Consider the following 23,529-nt stretch of genomic DNA (forward strand, 5'->3'; position numbering starts at 1 on the left):
CCTATGAAACTCCTTTCTGCTGTATTTTCATGTTACAAAAGATAGCACCATCTCCCCTCTTTGTCTACTGCAGGTGGAAATTTATGGTCTGATTTTTCTGTATTTATTTTTCTCCAGTGCTGAATAGCTACAGGTACATTGCCATTGATTACTTGGTTACAAGATGTCTTTGGGAATAAGAAGGCTTGTCTGCTTTTTTTCCATTGGTGTTAGCTAGATTAGCAAGATATTACCCGTGTAACACATCTTGTTCCCATTTGTTTTAAGGAGTCTCCTGGAAGCTGAAGTCTAGTTCTGCATCTCTCTTTGTTTAGCTTCCATAGAGTGCCCCCCCCCCCAGTGACTATTTAATGACAATTTATGTCAAGTGATGGGTAAACACAAACTAAATTCTTTACCAGTTCGTGGTAGCAAACTGGTTCTATTTTAATTAATTGGATGTATGAGATTCTCATATGCAGTTCTCTTGTTAACTGTTAATGAGGATAGATGATATGACAGAGCCAACCCAGTGGCTCCACTTGCAGCTGAAGGAAGGGGATGGTCTCACTCATGTCCCTTTTCATATTTTCATATGAGTAGCTTTAATCAGGCAGTTAGATACAAGCAATAGTACTCATAACTGGAGTCAATTTAAGCCATCCTATCTGGAGTTTCAGGAATGATACAGACTTTGGGTAATGGTATCACAGAGGAGAAGAAGGGAGAGCTTTAGAGTGAACACAAACCTTGGCAACATTAGATGAGTGTGTTGCTTGTGGCCTGCCCTTTGTCAGGGTGTTTTACAAAGGTATCGAGAACTGATATGTGGACGCTCTTATCTGCATTCCATGTGCTTTGCCCTAAAAGAGGTGTCTGGTAGAAAGCTGTAAGGAGTCTTACCAAAGCATTCAAATAACTATGGTGTGTACTCAAAATAAGCAATCTTCATCACCATAATGAGAAGAAATTAAATGTTATTACTCCTATTTTGTGGATGCATCCACAAAGCCCATTCATTCTTAGTCTTCTAAAATGCAAACTTTTGATGTCATCAGACATCTTTGGTCCCTTTCATTGAAAGTAATTAGTTAGCACTTGCCCTCCCCCTACCTTTTTAGAGCTTACCTATACATTTTCTTGAAAATAATATATTTCCTATGCAGGTTAAAAAAACCAGACTGTGCTATATTTGCAGCACAGGTAAATACCACTCCTTACTCCTCTAGATCAGTACAGAGTTTTATATTCTGGTTTGCTTGGTTACTAACAATGTGTATGCACTTTAGAAATACCACAGCTGTAAATAATTCTTACATATATTTATCAGAACTGTCCCTATTGTAGAGAAAAGAAAAACAGAATGGGTAAAATCTCGGCATGTTATGAAGATGTTGACTCGTAGAGGAATTAATGGGGAGCACTGGGTGTATGAGTTAGCATGATTGTGTTGCACGGCTGAAATACTAGATTGTGTTACTGCTGTCTAGCCCCTGGTTCTCATTTGGTGAAAGCCTGTTAAAAGTGACCCAAAGCTTAGCTGATCTGGTCTTGAAAGAAAAATTAAAATGCTGCAGAAAGTTTTCTGGTTACATAATAAGCAAGGAAGAAAAAGGAGGAGCTGTTAAGCCCTTTTGGTAAGGAGGAGATTAACCTGAGTCTGATATGGCCCAAATACTAAATGAATACTTTGCCAAAGGTTTTTGTTAAGGGTAATAATGTATCATTATCTAATGGAAATGAGGTTGCATTAATTAAAAAAATTACATCATAGGTGAACCTTATTTTGACTTCTAGGTGAAAGTTGTCATGCGATATTGTTGTGGTTTAACCCCAGCCAGCAACTAAGCACCAGGCAGCTGCTCGCTCACTCCCCCACCCACCCAGTGGGATGGGGGAGAGAATCAGGAAAAGAAGTAAAACTCGTGGGTTGAGATAAGAATGGTTTAATAGAACAGAAAAGAAGAAACTAATAATGATAATGGTAACACTAATAAAATTACAATAGTAATAATAAAAAGATTGGAATGTACAAATGATGCACAATGCGATTGCTCACCACCTGCCGATCGATGCCCAGTTAGTCCCCGAGCCGTGATCCCCCACCCCCACTCCCCCCAGTTTATATATTAGACGTGACGTCACATGGTATGGAATACCCCTTTGGCCACTTTGGGTCAGCTGCCCTGGCTGTGTCCCATCCCAACTTCTTGTGCCCCTCCAGCCTTCTTGCTGGCTGGGCATCAGAAGCTGAAAAATCCTTGACTTTAGACTAAACACTACTTGGCAACAACTGAAAACATCAGTGTGTTATCAACATTCTTCTCATACCTAACTCAAAAACATAGCACTGTACCAGCTACTAGGAAGACAATTAACTCTATCCCAGCTGAAACCAGGACAGATATGTGCCACAGGGCTCACCATGTAGGCAGGACTAGGTGACTTTTTGAGCTGGTGTCACCGAGCTGGAATGAAACTTAAGGGAGCCAAGTGCAAGCCATGCACTGGGGGACCAATGAGAAGAGCTTCTGTCATAAGCTGGGTGGAGGAGCCACTTGCCACAGCAGAGGAGTAGACAGATGAGACTAATTGACTGCAGGATGGCTGACATGCAAATGCTCAAGTAAAGAGTTTTTGGTAAAGGCAGGGGAGCACAGATAGCAAGTTAAACTTTTAGGAGCTTTTCCACCTGTTTATGTTTTTAGCCTTTCTCTGAAACATTGAGAATATGGGGAGAGAAAACTGGGGAAGATACACTAATGTCCATGGTGTTCACTTCCCAAGCGAAACTGAGAATCCTTTCAGGGGCCTGCCCAGTGTCTTTCTCGTACTTGAGTTAAACTGATAATTGAGTTCAGACTTGTAAAGCAACTTCCTTCCAGGCTATGATTGCAAGGACTGTTTAAATGTGATGTGGGACATTAGTCCCTAGGATCACTTTCACATGTACCACTGCAACCCCAGCTGATGCATTAAAGATATTGGTGATGACAGATCTTTTTCTGCCTTATTGTAGCACAATGTAATTTTTGTGGCTTCGGTTCTTGTGTTGTGGAGTGTCCCTTGTGGCTTCTCATGGACAGAGTGATGACTTGCTGAGGTGCAGTGTGTGAACTTCTTGACTGTGGATCTAGTACATGATTGTCTATGCAGGACTGGACACGATGATCCCGTGTCCTCTCAACATGATTTCATCATCAGCTTAAAGGGATCTGTGACAGGGCTGCTACTCCCACCTTTCTTCCTGCCTGTGGCATCCCAGTTCATGTCTTACCGTTTCCCTTGCATGAGCTCTTTCAGCCTTTCAGGTGCACCCACTGAACTGACTGAAAAATAACCTTTTCCAAAAAGATTAAGCTTTCAGTTGTGTCAGTGAGCTGTTGTGGCTTATCCTGCAGCTGCCTGAGGACCAGACCCATTGGCAGAGATGCCGTGGGACTGTGCGCCAGGGCATCCTCATTCAGCAGTTGCTGGTGGTTGGATTGGTGTGCGTGGACCAGGAGAATGCCCATATGATTCTGGCAGGGAGCTGGGCACAAAATGGGGCTGTACCTGTGGCCTGTGAAGAACCTGAAACAGTTCCCATAGGAAGGAGCTTTTCTGTGCCTGGAGCAGTTCGTGGAGGACTGTCTCCCATGGGAGGGACCCCATGCTGGAGCAGGGGAAGAGAGCAAGGAGGCAGGAGGGGCAGAGACAACACATAATGAACTGACTGCAACCCCCATTCCCCATCCCCCTGTGCCACTCGGGGGGAGGAGGTAGAGAATTGGGGAGTGAAGTTGTGCCCAGGAAGAAGGGAGAGGTGGAGGGAAGGTGTTTTAAGATGTGGTTTTATTTCTCATTACCCTGTGACTTTTGATTGGCAAATTAAACTAATTTCCCCAAGTCGAGTCTGTTTTGCCCGTGACAGTAATTGGTGAGTGATCTCTCCCTGTCCTTATCTCGACCCGCGAACCCTTTGTCGTATTTTTGTCCCCCTGTCCAGTTGAGGAGGGGGTGTGATAGAGCAGCTTGGTGACCACCTGGCATCCAGCCAGGGTCAACCCACCACACAGGAACGGTGTTTACAAGCAATATTAACAAAAAGAAAAGGCCACCTAATGCTAAGCAGGATATAGCCAACTTGCCCATGAGACAAATCTTTCCAAAAACAGGTTGCATGATTGAGAGAAGGCATAAAGGATGGGGAAGGTGATGGAAACTCCTCTCAGGGAAATCTGTAACAACAGGTGACGCCCAGCTGCAGTTTAAAACTTTGTTGCAGAATGTAGGTGAGTAATCAGTCTAATGTAATAGGCAGTTTGTATGTTTGCCATGTGGCATAAGAGGGTAATGTAGTTAAAATAACTGTAATTATGTAAGCACACAGCCTTGGGAAATAGGAAGGGCAGAGCTGGTATTTTCCAGGTAAAGCTAAAGATACCATCTGTGAAATATCCTGATTTAATTACCTTCTGAACTTCAAGAGCAGAATTAACAATAGTATACTAAGTGTTTCTGAAACATTAAAGTTTCATAATTGTGCTTGAATATGTAAGCCAGTATTACTGTCATTTCTTAAACTATCATTTTGAAATCAGACCTGCGTGGGTCAATGCTTTCTGCAGGCTCTCCCCATCTTGCTGCAGGCTCTGTGGGATGGAGGGTCCACCAGTTGTTACCTGCCTGCCAGGCCCAGGGGGTGATGCTCCAGAACCTTTGCTTTTGGCATCTGCCTTGAGTGGAAATTATCCCATTGAAGTTTGTACTGTATTGTCATACTCTCCTGTCTTTTGCTAAGAGGTCCCTGTAAAAGTAGCTTGTCCATCTTTCTAATAATTAGCTTTGCTCTCTAATGCAGATTCTGAATGTGTTTTAAGTTCCCACTGAGTTTTAGAATTTGTTTTCTGGAGTGACAAAGCTTATGTTAGATTGTTTCATTTTGCTTGGTTTTCTGTCAGGTTCTTTTGTTTGCTTGTTTTGTTTAGTAGCCATCAACATAAAATGTTGTAAAATTACTATTTAAAAGCAAATCTTGATATCTTTTAAATATTTAAAAACTACGTAGGGGAAATAAATGACCATCAAGAATGGTGAATATCTTTCATGTGGGTTAAGCAAAGGAATGTGAGAAACTTCTTGTTCTCATTTAAAAATAAGGAACATTTGAGGCATACCAGTAATTCCCATTACAAGAATCACTAATAGTTTTGTGTACTAACAGAACTTGAGCACTTCCAACAACTTATTACTTACTACCTGTCATCGTGAGGCATTCTCATATGGTTTGCTGTGGTATTTGTGGCATTTTTGGCTGGTGTAAATGATCTTATCTACCCTTGCCTCTCCAGTAAAGGTAATGGTCTGACTAAAATTGGTTCTGCCAAGCCGTATGCTTTAACTCCGCTGCAGTTAGTGGGCTCTTTCAGCTGTTTGCTGAGCCGCAGGGGACCAGAGGCCAGCAAATGACTTCACTCTTTTGACACAGCCCTTTCCATCATTTGCTTCACTTACACCCCCTATTTTTATAATGATGAAGACACATTTGTTTAAAGGTGTCTTCAGAAATTATATTAGTACAGCTGGCTTGAACCTAGGTGCACAATATTACTTCCATTGACATTTTTAAATAAAAAGGAAAAAAAAAAGAAAAATAGCACTCATTTCTAAGAGCTGAGTACCTTGCATATGTTTTTGATGTGATTTCAGTGCTTGTTTTCTGAATGTGTGCGCTTCAGAGGACTGCCTCTATGTTCTTTAGAACTTTTCAAGCTGGGCAGACTGAACTTATATGACTGCATTTTTTAAAATTTATGTAAATCACTTCCAATATGTCATTTGAAATAACCTAATTTTGAAAATTAGTCTGCTAGTGTGATTTCTCTAATTTTGAGAGAGTTTGCTACAATCTAGACACTGTATTTTAAAAAGAAAATTCCCTACTGCTAGTGCATTTTAGTTGCATTTTTTAATTTTGTTACAAGCAGAAAGTGGAACATTGGAAATAAAAGTGCTGATGTGCTGATTCTGTAAGTACCTTAGCAGGTGTGTAGACTAAATGTATATTTTCCTGACTGAACTGTGGCTATACAAATGCTTAATGTGCAGATGAGTTTACAGCATGAAAAACTAAAGCTGTCTATTTAACAAATGGCTTTCTCTGCCCCCAAGTCTTTGTCCCTTCAGGCCAAATATTTCCAGTCTCACATTTAGAGGATAAGTTCTGTAGACTTACAATCTTCCATAACGTTTGGCAGTTTTGATTATGGTCACAGCGTTATCAGGTTACTTCTTAACAACATGGTTGTACTGTGAAAAAGCAATCTTTCAAAAATTGTTTTTTGCTGAAGCACAAGCTAGTTGTTTATCTTGTGTGTGGGTATGTAGGGGTTTTTTACTCTTCTATTTAAAAAAAAAAAAAAAAAAAGGTGCCTCAGTTGTATTTTTTTGCCCCAGTATGTATGAATTTGTGTGTGAGGTAAGTGTAACAGGATAAGACAAAATACCTTCCATGCTGCCATTAACCCTACTTGTAGGTAGTTAACAAACAAACAAAAAAATTCTGAAAACCCAACATTCATGCAAACAATTGTTCATAGAAATGGACTTACAAAGGAAAACTAGGTAGCTAATTAGGTTAAGAAAATAAGTAGAATTGTAAAGCACGCTGGAAGTAAAGTAGTAGTGTTGTATACAAAAGTTGATTTTGTGACATTGAGTTGGGAAATGCTGATGCTGGAGGATGGTATTTCTGGAAGATGTGAACTTTAAAGAGACTTGCAGAGGGAATGGTGGTTTCAGGTGTACAGACACATGGGACAGGAGTGCAAGCAATAAAACAAGTGGAGCAAAATGAGAATTTGGAAGTGGTAGATCAGATGAACTCTAACAAAGGCAGGCTTGTCTGTGTTGCATCTTGTGATGAAGGGTGGGTGTAGTGTACTTTGAGGTGCCTAAAAACTCCTGTGAAATGGCAGTGAACAGGAGGTACTTGTAGAAGTGGAGATAACACTCCTGCAAAATAATTTCACCCTTAAGGCAAGAACAAATGAGAAGATGATAGTGGAGAGATCTGAGGAGTGAGTAGAGAGATGCATTACCATCAGGAGGGCAGAACTGGCTCTCCAAAGCTGCAGCTAGCTTAGCCTGGAAGAGGTGGAGAAGGGCAGCTAGAGGAAAGGAGCTGGATATCAAGGTGTGCTGCAGCCTGGACTAACAAAGGTGAATACAGTGTGAAGATTGCACAGGGGTATGGAGAGAAATCGTATGGCAAAGTGAGATACTGAGTGGGAATAGGAGAGGCACCATTCAAATGTGTTGGGATTTTTAAAAAGTATTTTCTAGGGGGAATGAGGCAAGGGAAGGGCTGATGAGTACTTGATTTTGGAGCAAAAATCAGTATTCATATAAGCGTACTTCTTTGTTTTACATATGTGGGTGGTGCTGCATGCAAACTGGATGTGCTGGATAATTTTTGTGAGTTAATGGTATTACTGGTGGTACTATGACACTTCATGGTCCTGATGTGGAAACAGTTGATTCATCAGAGTGTGATTTGCATACTAATTATAACATAGCTAATTATTGTATTTAAAAGGAATATGCAGACATATTGGCACCTTTCTTCCCTCCCACCTACCTTAGAAATACTTCTTATTTAGAAAATTAAAGTTTTGAGTAGTAAATGTTGCAAAGCCGAACTTCTTCACATATTGATGAGTTGGACTTTAAATGGAGATGACAATAAAAATGAATTTAAGCAGCTGCTCTTTATTTATATTTTCCCCTTAACTGTAACTATTAACCACAGCATGGTTTCTTGAGATAACGCTTTATGACATGGAAGCACCTTGGTGTAGTATGTAGAGATTACAAAATCATATTGCTGTGCTATAAATTATCATCAAGTATAGTGCGATGTGGTCAGCTAATGCTCCCTGATCTGTATTTTACATGTGGTGCTCTGTTAACCCTCTCCATAGTTTTTTTTCCATTTTGTTTCCTGAAAGTCTTTTCCAAAACACTTTATTGACCTTTGGTTTATTAATTACAAAAATCCATATTTCTGTTTTGTTTTGTTTCCTGCAGGCAGCATCATAAAATCTTAATCAAGTGAAAATGGCCTTTAACAATCTGACATCAAAGGCTGTGCTACTTTATGATGAATGGATTAAAGATGCTGGTGAGTCATTTAAGTCTAAAAATTACTAACTTTCAATAATTTTGAATAGCAATGTGTACCTATTCTAGGTATACTGTTTATCAACTTAAAGTAGCTTTGTCTTCCTGTAAATGTTTCTAAGACTTGTCAGATTACTTGTCGACATTTTTACCTTTAAAGAACAGACTAGTTTCTGCATTTTAAAAAAAGGAAGAAACAAAACTCAGCTAATTTATGGGTATAACTCCAGACTAAATAAAGTGCAGGTGGTGATTCTTCTGTAGGAGTTTCTGGTTTACCTGAATCATAGAATCATTTAGGTTGGAAAAGACCTTCAAGATCATCAAGTCCAACCATCATCCATGCCCGCTAAACCATGTCATGGAGTGCCTTGTCTACGCGCTTTTGAATACCTCCAGGGATGGTGACTCAACCACTTCCCTGGGCAGCCTATTCCAATGTCTGACAACCCTCTCAGTAAAGAAACTTTTCCCAATATCTAACTTAAACCTCCCTTGCTGCAACTTGAGGCCATTTTCTCTTGTCCTATCACCAGCCACCTGACAGAAGAGACCAGCACCCACCTCACTACAACCCCCCTTCAGGTAGTTGTAGAGAGTGATAAGGTCTCCCCTCAGCCTCCTTTTCTCTAGACTAAACAACCCCAGTTCCCTCAGCTGCTCCTCATAAGACTTATGCTCCAGGCCCCTCACCAACTTGGTTGCCCTTCTCTGGACACGCTCCAGCACCTCAATGTCTTTCCTGTAGCGAGGGGCCCAAAACTGAACACAGTACTCGAGGTGCGGCCTCACCAGTGCCGAGTACAGGGGGACAATCGCTTCCCTGCTCCTGCTGGCCACGCTATTTCTGATACAGGCCAGGATGCCGTTGGCCGCCTTGGCCACCTGGGCACACTGCTGGCTCATATTCAGCCAGCTGTCAACCAGCACCCCCAGGTCTTTCTCTGCCGGGCAGCTTTCCAGCCACTCTTCCCCAAGCCTGTAGCGCTGCATGGGGTTGCTGTGACCGAAGTGCAGGACCCGGCACTTGGCCTTGTTGAACTTCATACAATTGGCCTCGGCCCATCGATCCAGCCTGTCCAGATCTCTCTGTAGAGCCTTCCTACCCTCAAGCAGATCAATCCTCCCTCCCAACTTGGTGTCATCTGCAAACTTGCTGAGGGTGCACTCGATCCCCTCATCCAAGTCATTGATAAAGATATTAAACAGAACAGGGCCCAACACTGAGCCCTGGGGAACACCACTTGTGACCGGCCGCCAATCAGATTTAACTCCATTCACCACAACCCTCTGGGATCGTCCATCCAGCCAGTTTTTCACCCAGCGAAGAGTACACTTCTCAAGGAGTATGCCATGAGAGACAGTGTCAAAGGCCTTGCTGAAGTCCAGGTAGATAACATCCACAGCCTTCCCCTCATCCACTAGGCGGGTCACCTGGTCATAGAAGGAGATCAGGTTGGTCAAGCAGGACCTGCCTTTTGTAAACCCATGCTGGCTGGGCCTGATCCCCTGCTTGTCCTGGACTTGCCATGTGAGTGCTCTCAAGACAAACCGTTCCATAATCTTCCCCGGTACCGAGGTCAGGCTGACAGGCCTGTAGTTCCCCGGATCCTCCCTCTGACCCTTCTTGTAAATGGGCGTCACATTGGCAAGCCTCCAGTCCTCTGGGACCTCCCCTGTTGACCAGGATCGCTGATAGATGATGGAGAGTGGCTTGGCAAGCACCTACGCCAGTTCCGTCAGTACTCTTGGAACATATAGTTTACGATTTTTCTGTGCTACTGAATGTAAAGCTTTAACTTTTTTTCATTACTGAACAAATATTTTATCAGTTAATTGAGCTAGGTGCATGGTGTTACTGTATTTTGCTTTTGCAAAGTAAAAGAAATAAAAACCCTGATGAGTTATAGTATCTTGAAATTAATCCTCAGAGTAATTCACTCTATCACAGTCCTTTTGAAAAGGAATGTTAGTCTCATGTTGCAGCTGGTATGAGGATATAAAACATGCTTTTTTTTTACCATTGTTGTTCTGTAGTTCGGCACGCTTACTAAAAAATGACAAAGATCTCAAGTTTGGGGTTAAAACCCATCTGTCTCAGTGGCATCCCTGAGTGTTCCTCACCATGGTAGGCACATAGTGACAGGGATTAGCTGATTCCTGGGGAAAACTTGAGAAGCAGTTAAGGTTTGATCAATAAAATTACTAATTTTCCAGTATAGCTGAATACAATTTCTCTTGTTCTGTAGTACCACAGCATGCAAGTGAGAAGGGAGTTTAATCAGTATGACTTGAGTGGGTTATTGCGTTAAAGGGTAAAGGAATTTGGCAGAAAATAAACCCCCTTGCATTCCAGCTTATCCTCAGATGTCAGAGGGGCTGGGGGCGGCTAGATTTAATTTCTGAGTGATGTTCAATTCAACGCTATAAGTCCAGTCACATTCAATATGCTGAACTATCACGATGACAGACGCACTTGATAGGGTACTGCACTCTCGGCTTAGCTGCGTTCAACACACAAGAATTACCAGACTTAGGGAGTTTGGTTGCGTTAACGAACTATCACGACTAGATTAATGAGCAGCACAGTTTATTAAAGCAACAGTACAGGTTCTTTTGGATTACCGGTGATAAATACACTGTCTGCAAAGCATGTGCAAATGATAATACAGTTGACTACAAGCACACTAAATTATGGAAAAACTCTGTAGAGATTTCTAAGTTTCCTGGGGAAGCACTCAGTATGACCGAGGGTTCGAATCTTACCCAATAGGCATCCCTATGGGGGGAAGAGAGGTTCAGCCCGTCGACTGATCCCAGAAGTCAGTGATGTCCTCCCGACTTGTCTATGATGGTATCTTCCCTGACATTCCTCCTCTCTTAAGCCCTTTTATACTATTTTCTTTTTTTAGGTGGAGCTTGAGTGACTCTAGTCATACATACCTTTACTTTGGTATAAAGTTCTCTTTCTTTGCTTTTAAAGGTATATGCTAGAGAAAATTCAGAGCGCATGCTCAGTGAGGGGTGGTCACACCTTGGAGGCGGGTAGCTTTTGGGATGGAGGTGTGTTTTGGTATTATAATGAGATTATAATGAGCAAAGTTCACCCAGAGGACATGATTTAGCGTGTCACTACTCCAGAACTGGGCGCTTATGATATAAATCAGAAGTAAGACAATAGCGTTGACAGAACCCCCATTATTTCACCTCCTTGCTTCAGTGGATTCAATGCAGGGACCAACCGTTCTCGTTCCTATCATTCCAGTTCCCTATGCCTGTTATCACAGAGCCTGGCTGCGGTGTCTCCACTCCGCTCCACCATCCGTGTTGTTTCTCTTAGATTCAGCATACCAAGCTCCCCTGGTGTTGCTAACATATAAAGGTTGCAGGTTATGTTGCTTAAGGAATTATTATGGAACAGATTTCTTGCATATCCACTGCATTCCACCCTGGAGGGTCACCTTCCCTTCAAGGTGGGGGGTGTCATATTGATAAGTCACCTCCAGCAATCATTCCACAGTGGGTGAAGTGGATTGGGATGTGTATTGGGTTTGTGTGGCGAGGTTTTGGTAGCGGGGGAGTTACAGGGGTGGCTTCTGTGAGAAGCTGCTGGAAGCTTCCCCCATGTCCGACAGAGCCAATACCAGCCGGCTCCAAGACAGACCCGCTGCTGGTCAAGGCTGAGCCAGTCAGTGACAGTGGTAGCACCTCTGTGATAACATATTTAAGAAGGGAAAAAAAAGTTGCCTGGGGCACAGAAATTGCAGCTGGAGAGAGGAGTGAGAACATGTAAGAGAAACAATCCTGCAGACACCATGGTCAGTGAAGAAGGAGGGGAGGAGATGCTCCAGGCGCCGGAGCAGAGATTCCCCTGCAGCCTGTGGTGAAGACCATGGTGAGGCAGGCTGTCCCCCTGCAGCCCATGGAGGTCCATGGTGGAGCAGATATCCACCTGAAGCCCATGGAGGACCCCACGCTGGAGCAGGTGGGTGCCCGAAGGAGGCTGTGACCCCGTGGGAAGCCTGCGCTGGAGCAGGCTCCTGGCAGGACCTGCGGACCCGTGGAGAGAGGAGCCCATGCTGGAGCAGGTTTTCTGGCAGGACTTGTGACCCTGCAGGGGACCCACACTGGAGCAGTGTGCTCCTGAAGGACTGCACGCCGTGGAGGGGACCCATGCTGGAGCAGCTTGTGAAGAAATGCAGCCCGTGGGCAGGACCCATGTTGGAGAAGTTCGTGGAGAACAGTCTCCCGTGGGAGGGACCCCACGCTGGAGCAGGGGAAGAGTGTGAGGAGTCCTGCCCCTGCGGAAGAAGGAGCGGCAGAGACAATGTGTGATGAACTGATCATAACCCCCTGTCCTGGTTTCAGCTGGGATAGAGTTAATTGTCTTCCTAGTAGCTGGTACAGTGCTATGTTTTGAGTTCAGTATGAGAAGAATGTTGATAACACTGATGTTTTCAGTTGTTGCTCAGTAGTGTTTAGTCTCAAGTCAAGGATTTTTCAGCTTCTCATGCCCAGCCAGCAAGAAAGCTGGAGGGGCACAAGAAGTTGGCACAGGACACAGCCAGGGCACCTGACCCAAAGTGGCCAAAGGGGTATTCCATACCATGTGACGTCACATCTAGTATATAAACTGGGGGGATTGCTGCTTGGGGACTAGCTGGGTGTCAATCGGCAGGTGGTGAGCAATTGCACTGCGCATCATTTGTACATTCCAATCTTTTTATTATTACTGTTGTCATTTTATTAGTGTTATCATTATCATTATTAGTTTGTTCCTTTCTGTTCTATTAAACCATTCTTATCTCAACCCGCGGGTTTTACTTGTTTTCCCGATATTCTCCCCCATCCCACTGGGTGTGGGGGGGAGTGAGTGAGCGGCTGCATGGTGCTTAGTTGCTGGCTGGGGTTAAACCACGACACCCCCATTCCCCATACCCCTGCGCCGCTGCGGGGGGTAGGTAGACAATTCGGGAGTGAAGCTGTGCCTGGGAAGAAGAGAGGGGTGGGGGAAGGTGTTTTAAGATTTGGTTTTATTTGTCATTACCCTACTCTGGTTTGATTGGCAATAAATTAAGTTAATTTTCCCCATGTTGAGTCTGTTTTGCCCGTGATGGTAATTGGTGAGTGATCTCTCCCTGTCCTTATCTCGACTCATGAGCCTTTTGTTATATTTTCTCTCCCTTGTCCAGTTGAGGAGGGGGGAGTGATAGAGCAGCTGCTTGGTGCTTAGTTGCTGGCTGGGGTTAAAGCACGACTGGATGGAGCTGGGTGATGGAGCATTTCCTCTGCAGTGTCCATGACTTCAGAATTTGAATCCCTTGTCTCTCTGCCTACCAGTGCTTGTATTTGGCATCTTGTAGCATACTGTTAGTGGCTGGACGTGGTTTCCTCAGGACCAAGCTGGGAAGACCAATGGGGGAACGTTTTGGTAGTGTCAGTGCAAGGAGTGAATGCAGAAAAAGCAGTCAGTTGTGAAGAGCTGGTGATGCTCTTACAATGCAACATGTAGAGATTTCATTTTTTAGCTAACATCTAGTGCTGTGGTTCACAGTCCTTGTTGGTCTGTGGGCAGCAGCACTGGGTACGTTACAAGCTGTGTGCAGTATTATAATGTGCGTTCCTCCTCAATCTGTTTTAAAACTTCCAGTGGCTGTAAACATCAGAGGGGTGTCATGGGCAATATGTTACTTGAATGCCATAGGTTGAAGATCACTGACTTAAGACAACTGGCCATGAATTAAACATTTAACAAAAATTCCAGTGGTTTAATTTCACCCACAAAATACAGCAGCAAACCATGAAAGCAGCAGTTTACTGAGTCAATAGTTAAATTTGGGGTAATTCATAAATAAATCTTCTGAAAGTCAGTTTATAAAAATAAATAAATTTAAAAAATTATATTAAGTTTGTGTTATTTCTCCTGCTTATGGAGAAACGTTGAAGTCTTTGGTAAGCTGGGACTTGGTGATGAACCACAGAAGGGCGCAGCAGAATCATGGTGAAGCTTAGAGGGAACATCTGCCAGCCTCAGCTGTGGGGAGAGGGAGCAGGGCATGCGTAGGAGAAGGACTCTCTCTGCAAGAGTTCTATCTGGGATAACTGGAGAGAAACTTGCAACAGTTTTGCCATTTGGAGGTTTGTAATATGAAAGTGTGTGTGTTACGGTGCCGTGAAAGTGGTGACGTGTCTGGACTGAATAGGCACAAGACTCAAAAACTAAGCTATGAATGCCAACTGATGGGACAGAATGTCTTCTAACTTTAAAATCCCCATACTTACTATGTCTAATACCATACTGCTTATAAAGCTTGAGGATCTTGAAAAGTGGGGCTACTCCCTGTCTGTGACTTGAACTTGTTCATGCTTTTCCAGAAGAATGAAGCCTCACTTGGAAATGCAGCCTTAGTGATCTGCTTGCGCATTGCCTTCCTATGCTGCCCTTTGAGCCATGTTCATGTGTGAAAATGCAGACTTTTCATGAGGGAGAGCTCTAGACTGAAAATTGGGTCGCTCATGATTCTGTGTCTCCTCTTCATTATGTGTGAAGAATTGATGCAGAAAGAAGCATAGAATCCTACAGGTGCTAAATCTTGTTATCTAGTTGGTACAGATTTGAGGTGAATGGACTCTGAAACTTGATCAGTGACAGAAGAACCTAAACCGTTAAGAATTAAGTATCTTTCTGTAGCTGTTTGGGGATTTAGTAAGTATTGGAAAGATCTGATTTTTTTGTTGTTTTTTTTTTTCTCTCTCTCCCCTCCTCTAGATCCAAGACTGGAAGGCTGGCCACTCATGTCTTCACCTTTTCCAACAACCATTATCATTGGAACCTACATTTATTTTGTTACTTCCTTAGGACCCAAACTCATGGAAAATAAAAAACCTTTTGAACTCAGGCAGATAATGGCACTTTATAATTTTAGTGTGGTAACCCTCTCTTTATATATGACTTATGAAGTAAGTTCTACTTTTATTTGTAACATATTTATATATTTCATGTCTCTAACTATTTTCATACCAACTTTTAATAAATTTATTAATATAATTCCTACTCTGCAATTCTCAAAAAACCTATTATTTTGATTGTCGTAATTATATTCCTCCAAGTTGTATGCTAAACTAATTGAGCTGATACTTGGAAAAAAAGGGAATGTCATACCTAGAAAGAAAGGTTGTAAAATATTTTATGTGCCATACATATAATTTAAAAAATTAAAAATCCTCATAACTTATATAATTTCCCTGGTTTGTAGCAGGTAAAGTAGACTACATGTTTTTCTTTGTTGTAATTATTTCTGTCCTACTACACGATATTCAATACTGATGTTTCAAACACTGTATATAGAGTATGTTTACAATGTCCAATTTGGGGATCTTCATCCTTAAAAAAAAACCAAAACACAAACCTAAACCAAAAACCCAACAGAACAACAACAACAAAAAAACCCCAACAAAAAAAACCTCAAAAAACAAACCATGAAGATCTTTAGCATTGATTTTTCTCTTCCCCCCCCCAATAGTAAATGCTCTTTCTCTCAAAAGGAATGTTGAGATTTTGCTGTAGTTCATAGCTCAAGCAAATGTTAGACTTTAAGACTGGAAAGCCTGATGAGTTGTATAGGGTTATGGGTTGAATGACCTAAAAATCCTTAACCATGAATGGTATAGACTATGTAGAAGCTTTAATTTAGAACCTTAAACCTTAAGATAGCTAATATCTGTTGTTTTGGGGTTTTTTGTTGTTGTTGTTGGCGATGTTTTGTGTTTGGGTTTATTGTTTGGGGTTTTTTTTTGGTTTCTTTTTTAAAGTGTAGCTATTTAACAGTAGTATTATGTGAATGATAGCCTTATACGTTTACTTGGTGAAGCATCACTATGCTAGTAGTACTGACCCTCTTTGTGTTAAATCTGGCTATGTGGCTATTTCAGGTTTGGCAAATTGGTAATGAAAAGTTGTCAGATTATCCTGCCAATTTGTCAGGATACCTTTCTGTTACCTCAATTTGCATAAATTTCATCATGAGTTACAGTGAACTGCTTGACATTTCTTTTAACAGCACTCTAAAGGCAGTGCAGCAGCAGCTACTTCGTGTCATGACTGTTGTGTGGAAAGCTATAAGTGGTGGGCAAGATGCATACGTTTGCTATTTAGACTTTGTTTTGAAAAATCACCAAACTTCCCCACGTAATTTGGTGATAAGTTTTGTTTTGGTTATAACCCTCAGAAACTAAAAAAAATTAAACTTCTTTTAGTGTCTGACACTAACACAGTATTCAATTAATCTGCTATCAAGACTTCTATTTTACAATTTCATGAAAGAATGCATAGGTAGAGTTTAACAGATTGAATCTCTGCTATTGTCTGGCTCTCAGCAAAAAGCTGATTCTTTCCCTCTTTGGATCTAAGCCATTTTGTGGGTGCTTTAGTATTGTGCTGTCTTGATGGTGTTTCAAATCTTGTTTCATTTAAGCAACTGATTGTTTTAGGAAGTTAAACATCTATTGCAGTCACAGACTAAAACCCTCCATCTGTTAAGAGAGCTGAACCTCTTATCGTGCATGAGTGGATGATGATGATGAATTGATGAGAAGTACTCTTTAAACACATGTAAGATACAGTAGTTCTAGAGGTTGGCTGGTAAATGAGCCAAGTGTAATATTAACAATGTTGCTCTTGTCCGAGTTCTAATATATTCCAAGAGAAAAGTTTAAATGATACTTGTTACATATAGTCCTTTGGTCCTGTACGTGTGCTCTTGATTATAAAACCCTAGAATCTCATCCCTGATATCAGTGAAAGACTAATTGAATCATGCAGTTCAACTAAGCAAAATTGTAGAAACTATGATACTAAAAATATAGTGCATATTGATTTGTTCCTTGTCTTTAATGATATTAAGCCATATTTTTCTGTAGTGCCAGTTTTCTTTCAGTATTAAGATGTTGTTCTGGTTTCTTTTCAGTATCAAGATATTTGGCTGTGATAGCAATTTTCAAAAAATTTCAAAATGGTTGATTTGTTTTTGTAGTCTGATTTACACAATAAGTTGCTTTTCTAACATTGTTTTTGAGATGCAGCTGTTTTTCCTCTTCGGTTACTAATGCTGAGATAATGGGTGTAGGAAGAAAGTTCTTGTCCATAGGTGTGGTCCTGGAATTAGAAATTCATTAATCTGCAACAGCAAAGGATTTTATGGTCGCTAGCCCACACAGAGGTAGATGACTGACAAAGTTGCTGGTTCAACAAGTTTTTAATACTGTTTTCCCTTCATGCTTAGTGATTGTGAAAGTAATCTGAAATTAATTATTTTTTTCAAAAGACATGAAGTAAATCTTTGCCCTTTCCCTTTTCTTTGCTCCAGTTTCTTATGTCGGGTTGGGCCACAGGGTACTCATTCCGGTGCGATATTGTTGACTACTCAAGGTCACCTACAGCTCTAAGAGTAAGTTGCCAAATGCAAGGCCAAATTGTTATGCTACACTGATTTTATTTTTGGAAATGCTTTTTGAACAACCAAATGCACTGCTGTAGAGTGGAATGCAGTAAATGAAAATACCCTCTTGCATAATGTAGAGCATGTGAGTTAACTGGAGGGGTTGATTAGGAAAAAGAAAGAGGGTAATGTATTTGTTGGCTTGTTCATCTTGGTTTTAACATTCCTTCAGGATTAAAGAATGTTTTGTGTTTTAAAAGAAAAACCAACCAAACTATACATTTAAATATTTATGTCAACCTTGTGACACCACTTACTCATCCCAATATTTTCCTTTTATATAGTTACTTATTTTTCCTGCAGCCGTTTAGTTTTATGTATGACTATTATGACTTGACAGTTTCTGGTTTTTACTCTTGCAGATGGTACGAACTTGTTGGCTTTACTACTTTTCCAAGTTCATTGAATTATTAGACACTGTAAGTATTTGTAGCCTAATAAAAGAAGTAGTGATATTTCCTTTTCACGGTAGAAGAACCAGTGCTGTTGGGGGCTGAGGGCATAAATTGCTCTGTATTTAGCCCTCCAGCCTTCAATTATTGGAATACCATCAAGGTGTTTATCCTTATTATCTCTTCTCATCTTATTGTCCCATTACTCTGTCATTTATTGATTATCATAAAAAATGTTAATGAGAGAACACACCTTTAAAAATTTAGGAAGCCCTGATAACTTGTCTGTTTAACAATGTACTAACCTGTTGTGCTATGGCAATGCTTGTCTCAACATTGCAGATAAAATGGTGTTGATCGTGTTGAATTTTTTTTCCATGTCATCTTCAGATTTTATCTTCCATATTTGGAATATTTCCATCAGCAGCTCTGAATACAGCATAAATTGCCCTACTTACTTGCTCTAAATTCCTGTGTATGCCTTGGTGGTCATGACTATATATATGTGTTTGATATCAGGCCGGCCACTCTAAGCTGTTTCAAAGAAAGTCTGAGCAGCAATGCATTAAAGCAGAGAATGCAGACCTCGCTTACCACCAGCAGGCATCTGCCTTCCCCTTTTCCCTAGACTGACACTGAGTATGGTTGGTTTAGCTATTCTCAAACCAGCTTCTGAGTGTTGGAATCAGCTGTGATTTCATTTGCCTTATTGTGTGTGGGGTACAACAGTGGTGATTCAGGAGCTGACTCATGAGCAGTTAGGATGTTCTACACCCTGCAAGCAAAGTTAGCCATCTAACTTTCATCTGCAAATACTCCTGATGCGACACTGGAAGATTTTACTGACTGGGCCAAATGGAATGGTAATGGAAGGGCCAGGAATAATAAAACTGGAAAAGCCTGATCAGTTTAGTCCTCTATTTACCTCTACTACCCACTGGTTAGATTGCTGCTTTTTAATTAGTCCTGTGCCTGAAAAAATCAGTTGGTTTGGTTTGTTTGAGGTTTTTGTTTTTTGTGTTTGTTTGTTTGGTTTTTTTTTATCCATCCAATTAGGTACCTGTTTCTCAGAAGCTTTTTGGTTTTATTGCAAAAGTAATCTCTTAACTGTATTTAGCAGTCAGCCATTTCCAAATGTTTTTCCTGGCACACCAGACTTCTTTCTTCCTTTCCTTGCCATCTGATACTACCTTTCGCATGACCTGACTTCTTACACAGTTTTCTTGCTCTGTCTTCCCTTAACACTTCCCTCGATGTCCGTCCTTTAAAATGTGGCCTGTTGATATCCATTAAGAATACCTACTACATTTATTCTGTCCAATTTTGCCTTTTTCCAAGGGTAGCTAAGTCAGTGTTCATAATAGTGCTATTTCTCTAACTTACTATTTTCTCCTGTCTGTATCTGTTGCTAGTCCTTTGGTTAATTTTCTCAAATGGCTTTGCCTTAGTAGTTCAGGGGACTTAAAATCTGATGCTTCTAGATACTTCTCAATCCAAGCAAGTTCATCTTATGCTGTCTGTTGCATGCATAGGTGATGGCTCAACCTTGGATGCTTGCTTTCAAAGCTTGCCCTGGCTTTGAGACTCCACAGGTGGATTTTACATACTGGTTTAATTTTTTTGAAAACTAGTCTGTGTATCCAGAGCCTCAGTTTCCCTTCTTCTCCCAAGACTGCAACTGTGAAGAATTTCTAAATGTATAGTAGTGAGCAACCAGCACTGATGCATACAGTTTTCTGTAAGTATGTTGGGCTTGATTCTCTCCTGTAACATTCTGTTCATTAAAAATCTGTTTCAGATATTTTTTGTGCTGCGTAAGAAAAACAACCAAGTTACATTCCTGCATGTCTTTCATCATTCCATCATGCCATGGACCTGGTGGTTTGGAGTCAAATTTGCTGCAGGTAGTGGAGAGACAGTTTAAGTTGTACATATCTGCTGGTAGTAAAAGTTAACTATGCTAGACAATAAATATTTAAAGAACAGAATTAAAAATCTTGCGAACATCAGTGTTCTTAAATTTAGATGTCTGCAGTATTTCATGGAACATCTGAGATCACCATACATAACAATTATTTAAGTGGGTGGGGAGTACTAATTTTTCCTATTTGACAGCATTTTGTGCAATGTTGGTTCTCGTAAGGGGAAGAAGGTGCAGAGGAAAGAAGTGTATTTAAGAAAAGAGCATTATTACATGAAAAAGAGATAATATGACTGTAAAATCAGAAGTACTAGGGGAGAAGTATGAGGCAGATACTCTGTTGAAACTACTTCAAAGGCATTTGTCCCCCTGAAACGTAAGAATTGGAAGGGAGGACTGTGTTCTCATTGTTCTTACTATCCTTTGTTTTGCCCATTTAAGAAATTATTCAGGCTTTGTTGCCATTATTTTTACTGGCCTTTGATAGCATATTTGGGGCTTATTTACATCTAATACTTTGGCTTTTTCAAAACTGCAGAGTTATTTTCTGGACCTTATTTATTACAGAAACTTATTTGAATTGTAATGAATTGAAAGTCTTTGTCCACTTCTAGCTTACCTTCACTTTCTCCTTTCCTGCTCTGTGTGTCTATGCATGCATCTTTCTATGCTATAGTATTAGTGTGCAACACTAATAAATATAGCTTGCCATAAGAATAGCCTGGTAAGCATGGAGTGGAGAAATGCACGGTCATTTAGTAGTACATCTCTAGGAGGGTGTAGGGGTTTTTTTAGGAGTTTCTACCAAGAAGGGGGGGGTTGTACATGTTCTTTCACTCGTGTCCTCTTTTTTTTTTTCTTCCAGAAAATCAGTGACAAATTGATGAAAAGACCTATTGCCTATTAAATCAGATCTGTTAGTGCCTGTTTTATGAATACAAAAATAAGCCCTGAAAGTAGTCCAGAAGATTTGTAGATGAGGTCTTTTGAACATGTTTTGTGTGCAGATTTTCCTAGTGTATAAAAGGATATACTTCTGCTATATTTGTTGAGTTTCTGTTATTAGGAAGCTGGTGTCTTGATCATGTCTTTCTCAAATATTGCTGAGTAACTGGTATTTTAAGTTAATGATGAAATTGTGAATAGCTTCTCAGCATACAGTTCAGTATGTTTATAGATTTGCAAAGAATCCCAGCAGCTAACAGTCCCTCCTCTTCAACCTTGAAAACTTTCCATTTATAGGTGATTAACTTTCTGCCTTTTATCTGGACATTGGATCAGTATACCAGATACAGGCTTCAGATTTTGCATTGGATTCAAATTTCCAATGTGATAATTTGACAAATACTTTCAGCAAAGTGTGCAAGATCTGCTTTGTCCTCTGCTCATAATAGTCCCTCATACTCATGAAGAGCTGTTTATTCCTGCAACTCTATTGCTTATCTTTATACTAATCTTTCTAAATATTGATCTGTTTGATAACTTAATTTTTTTTTCCAAAAATTTCAGTCCTGCTGATTATCTTGTATTCAGTTTCATCACTGTTTATCCTTCCTTCTAAATAGTGGCATTGATCACGTTTTCAACCTGTTTTTAAAAAACAACACATTTGTGAAAAGAGATGCTGATTTTTTTTTTCTGTGATCTGATGTAAACAGGGAATTGTAAGATGGTGCTTGTGTATGGTGTTGCTTTTTGGAGCATATTTTGATACTGTTGCTTAGGTTGTTCCCCCCCCCCCCCCCCTTAACTATTTTTTTTTTCTTTTGAATGTTCACTGTGCAAGCCAAAAAAAAAAAAAAGTATGTTTGAACTGTAAGAACACTTGAATTATTTTCAAAAATACAAATAGCTAAGTTTCTTTGAAAGTTTGCAATCACAGCTGGAGGAGTTATGATCTATCAAGCTGGAAGACTAGTGTGAGCTACTAAAATCACAAAATTAGGTTTTATTTTTAACTTGAATGATTCTTAATGGAAAATTGGCTTTTGGATACAAAAGCATTCTCACTAAGTGTCTGCTTTTCGTGACATTTTGTTTTCTTCCTGATGCTCAATATTTTCATGTTCATATTTCTCTTAAAAATACTGTGCCGTATGCTGCTACTTGGATCATTTTTACCTATAATTTCTTGTGTTAATTAAAATAAAATTACTTTGAGCAGGATCATCTAACTCCACAGTTGATCCAATGGAAAAGGAAATATTTCCTTACTTGCTTTGTAAAATGTTCGTATCTTACCAGTTTCAGTCATGAGTTTGCCCCAAAGGGGGGGATTACTTGGCCTTAAATTTCCTTTTCACTGTACATATGCTTTTGAGATGGACTATGGATTTGTGAGATGCTCACTTATGTCATGATTCTGAAAACTTACTGTCTGAAACTGTGATTCTTTCCCTGGAAATCTCTGTTGGGGAGAGAATTATTACTTATCCTCCAGAGCTTTGCACAGTTCATCATGATGTCTAGAAAAGAGGTGTAAAACAGGAGGAATGCTGTTTCCACTAAATTTTCTGCACCTCCTTCATGTATATGTTTTAATAATTTAAAAAAAAATCCACTAAAACCTTTTACAGGTAATTAGATCAGCTAGGTTTTATTGCTTTTTTGGAAATGCTTAGATAAGCCTTTTCTGAGAAAGGAAACTGATGAGATACCTCAGAATTGGTGTCAACCCAATTCAGGTTAAATACTTAAAGTCTGTAGGTTTTGTGGTCTGGTTTTTTTCCCTCCAAGTCAAACCAAACTACTAGGACCTGAGGTGGCTTTTAAATACTTGATGCAATACTACCATATTTTGTTTTTCTACAGGTGGTTTAGGAACGTTTCATGCTTTGCTGAACTGTATTGTCCATGTTGTCATGTACACTTATTATGGAATCTGTTCTTTGGGACCAGCCTATCATAAATATTTGTGGTGGAAAAAATACATGACAACTATACAACTTGTGAGTAATTCTCTGTTTGACTTGAACACCTCTCAGAAAGCTGATTAAGGCTAACGCAGACTTAATGCAATACATTTGTACTTTTAGTTATGTTCATGTATGTAGCTTACAGTTGGTACAAGTTTTACTCATGTTTTAATTGAGTAAAACAAAAGTTGTGAGCTCCATTCAGTAATTTACTTAAATCTGCTGACTTTAGCGTTCACTATAATCACAGATTTAGACACATGAGCTTTTCAGTTATGCAGTACTTGATAAATATATTTACAAAACTCGTTTCCTGTATAAAAATTATTAGACTATAAGTTTACACCAAGAAAACATAATTAATTAATGTATAGAATACCATGTAAATAGCAATAAGCAAAGGGAAAAAGAAGTATTTATTAAGAATTTCATGTCCATTCATTCATAGAAATTGTTTGTGTTTAGAGAATTTACCTCTCCTTAATTCAGAGCATTAAAAAGGACTCTTGCAATAATTACATTACATGTTTTATCAGCATTAGATCGCTTTCAAATGGTTACTGCTCTGGGTGCTTTCTTCATGCCCAGCTTTTTTAATAGCTGAATTTTCAAAATTCAGCTTCTGGCTAAACAATTAGTTTGGCCTGAGCAAGGATGCTGAT

At 40.3% G+C, this 23,529-nt stretch overlaps 1 protein-coding gene across 5 annotated transcripts in view; it reads left to right on the forward strand.

Moving 5' to 3' along the window:
- LOC121232878 (elongation of very long chain fatty acids protein 7-like) overlaps positions 1 to 23,529 on the forward strand; it is a 32,722-nt gene that overhangs the window by 7,840 nt on the left and 1,353 nt on the right. For 4 of the 5 annotated variants that reach the window (XM_041121381.1, XM_041121382.1, XM_041121380.1 and 1 more), the window contains 6 exons: positions 8,050 to 8,143; positions 14,912 to 15,102; positions 17,508 to 17,588; positions 18,002 to 18,058; positions 19,830 to 19,935; positions 22,764 to 22,900. In XM_041121381.1, the coding sequence (XP_040977315.1) occupies positions 8,080 to 8,143; positions 14,912 to 15,102; positions 17,508 to 17,588; positions 18,002 to 18,058; positions 19,830 to 19,935; positions 22,764 to 22,900 (636 nt within the window). In that variant the 5' untranslated portion in view covers positions 8,050 to 8,079. Of the gene's footprint in view, positions 1 to 4,136; positions 4,212 to 8,049; positions 8,144 to 14,911; positions 15,103 to 17,507; positions 17,589 to 18,001; positions 18,059 to 19,829; positions 19,936 to 22,763; positions 22,901 to 23,529 lie in introns of all 5 variants that reach the window. The other variant, XM_041121383.1, reaches the window with a different exon arrangement.

The sequence above is a fragment of the Aquila chrysaetos genome (assembly GCF_900496995.4).
Source record: "Aquila chrysaetos chrysaetos chromosome W unlocalized genomic scaffold, bAquChr1.4 W_unloc_1, whole genome shotgun sequence".
Classification (NCBI taxonomy): domain Eukaryota; kingdom Metazoa; phylum Chordata; class Aves; order Accipitriformes; family Accipitridae; genus Aquila; species Aquila chrysaetos.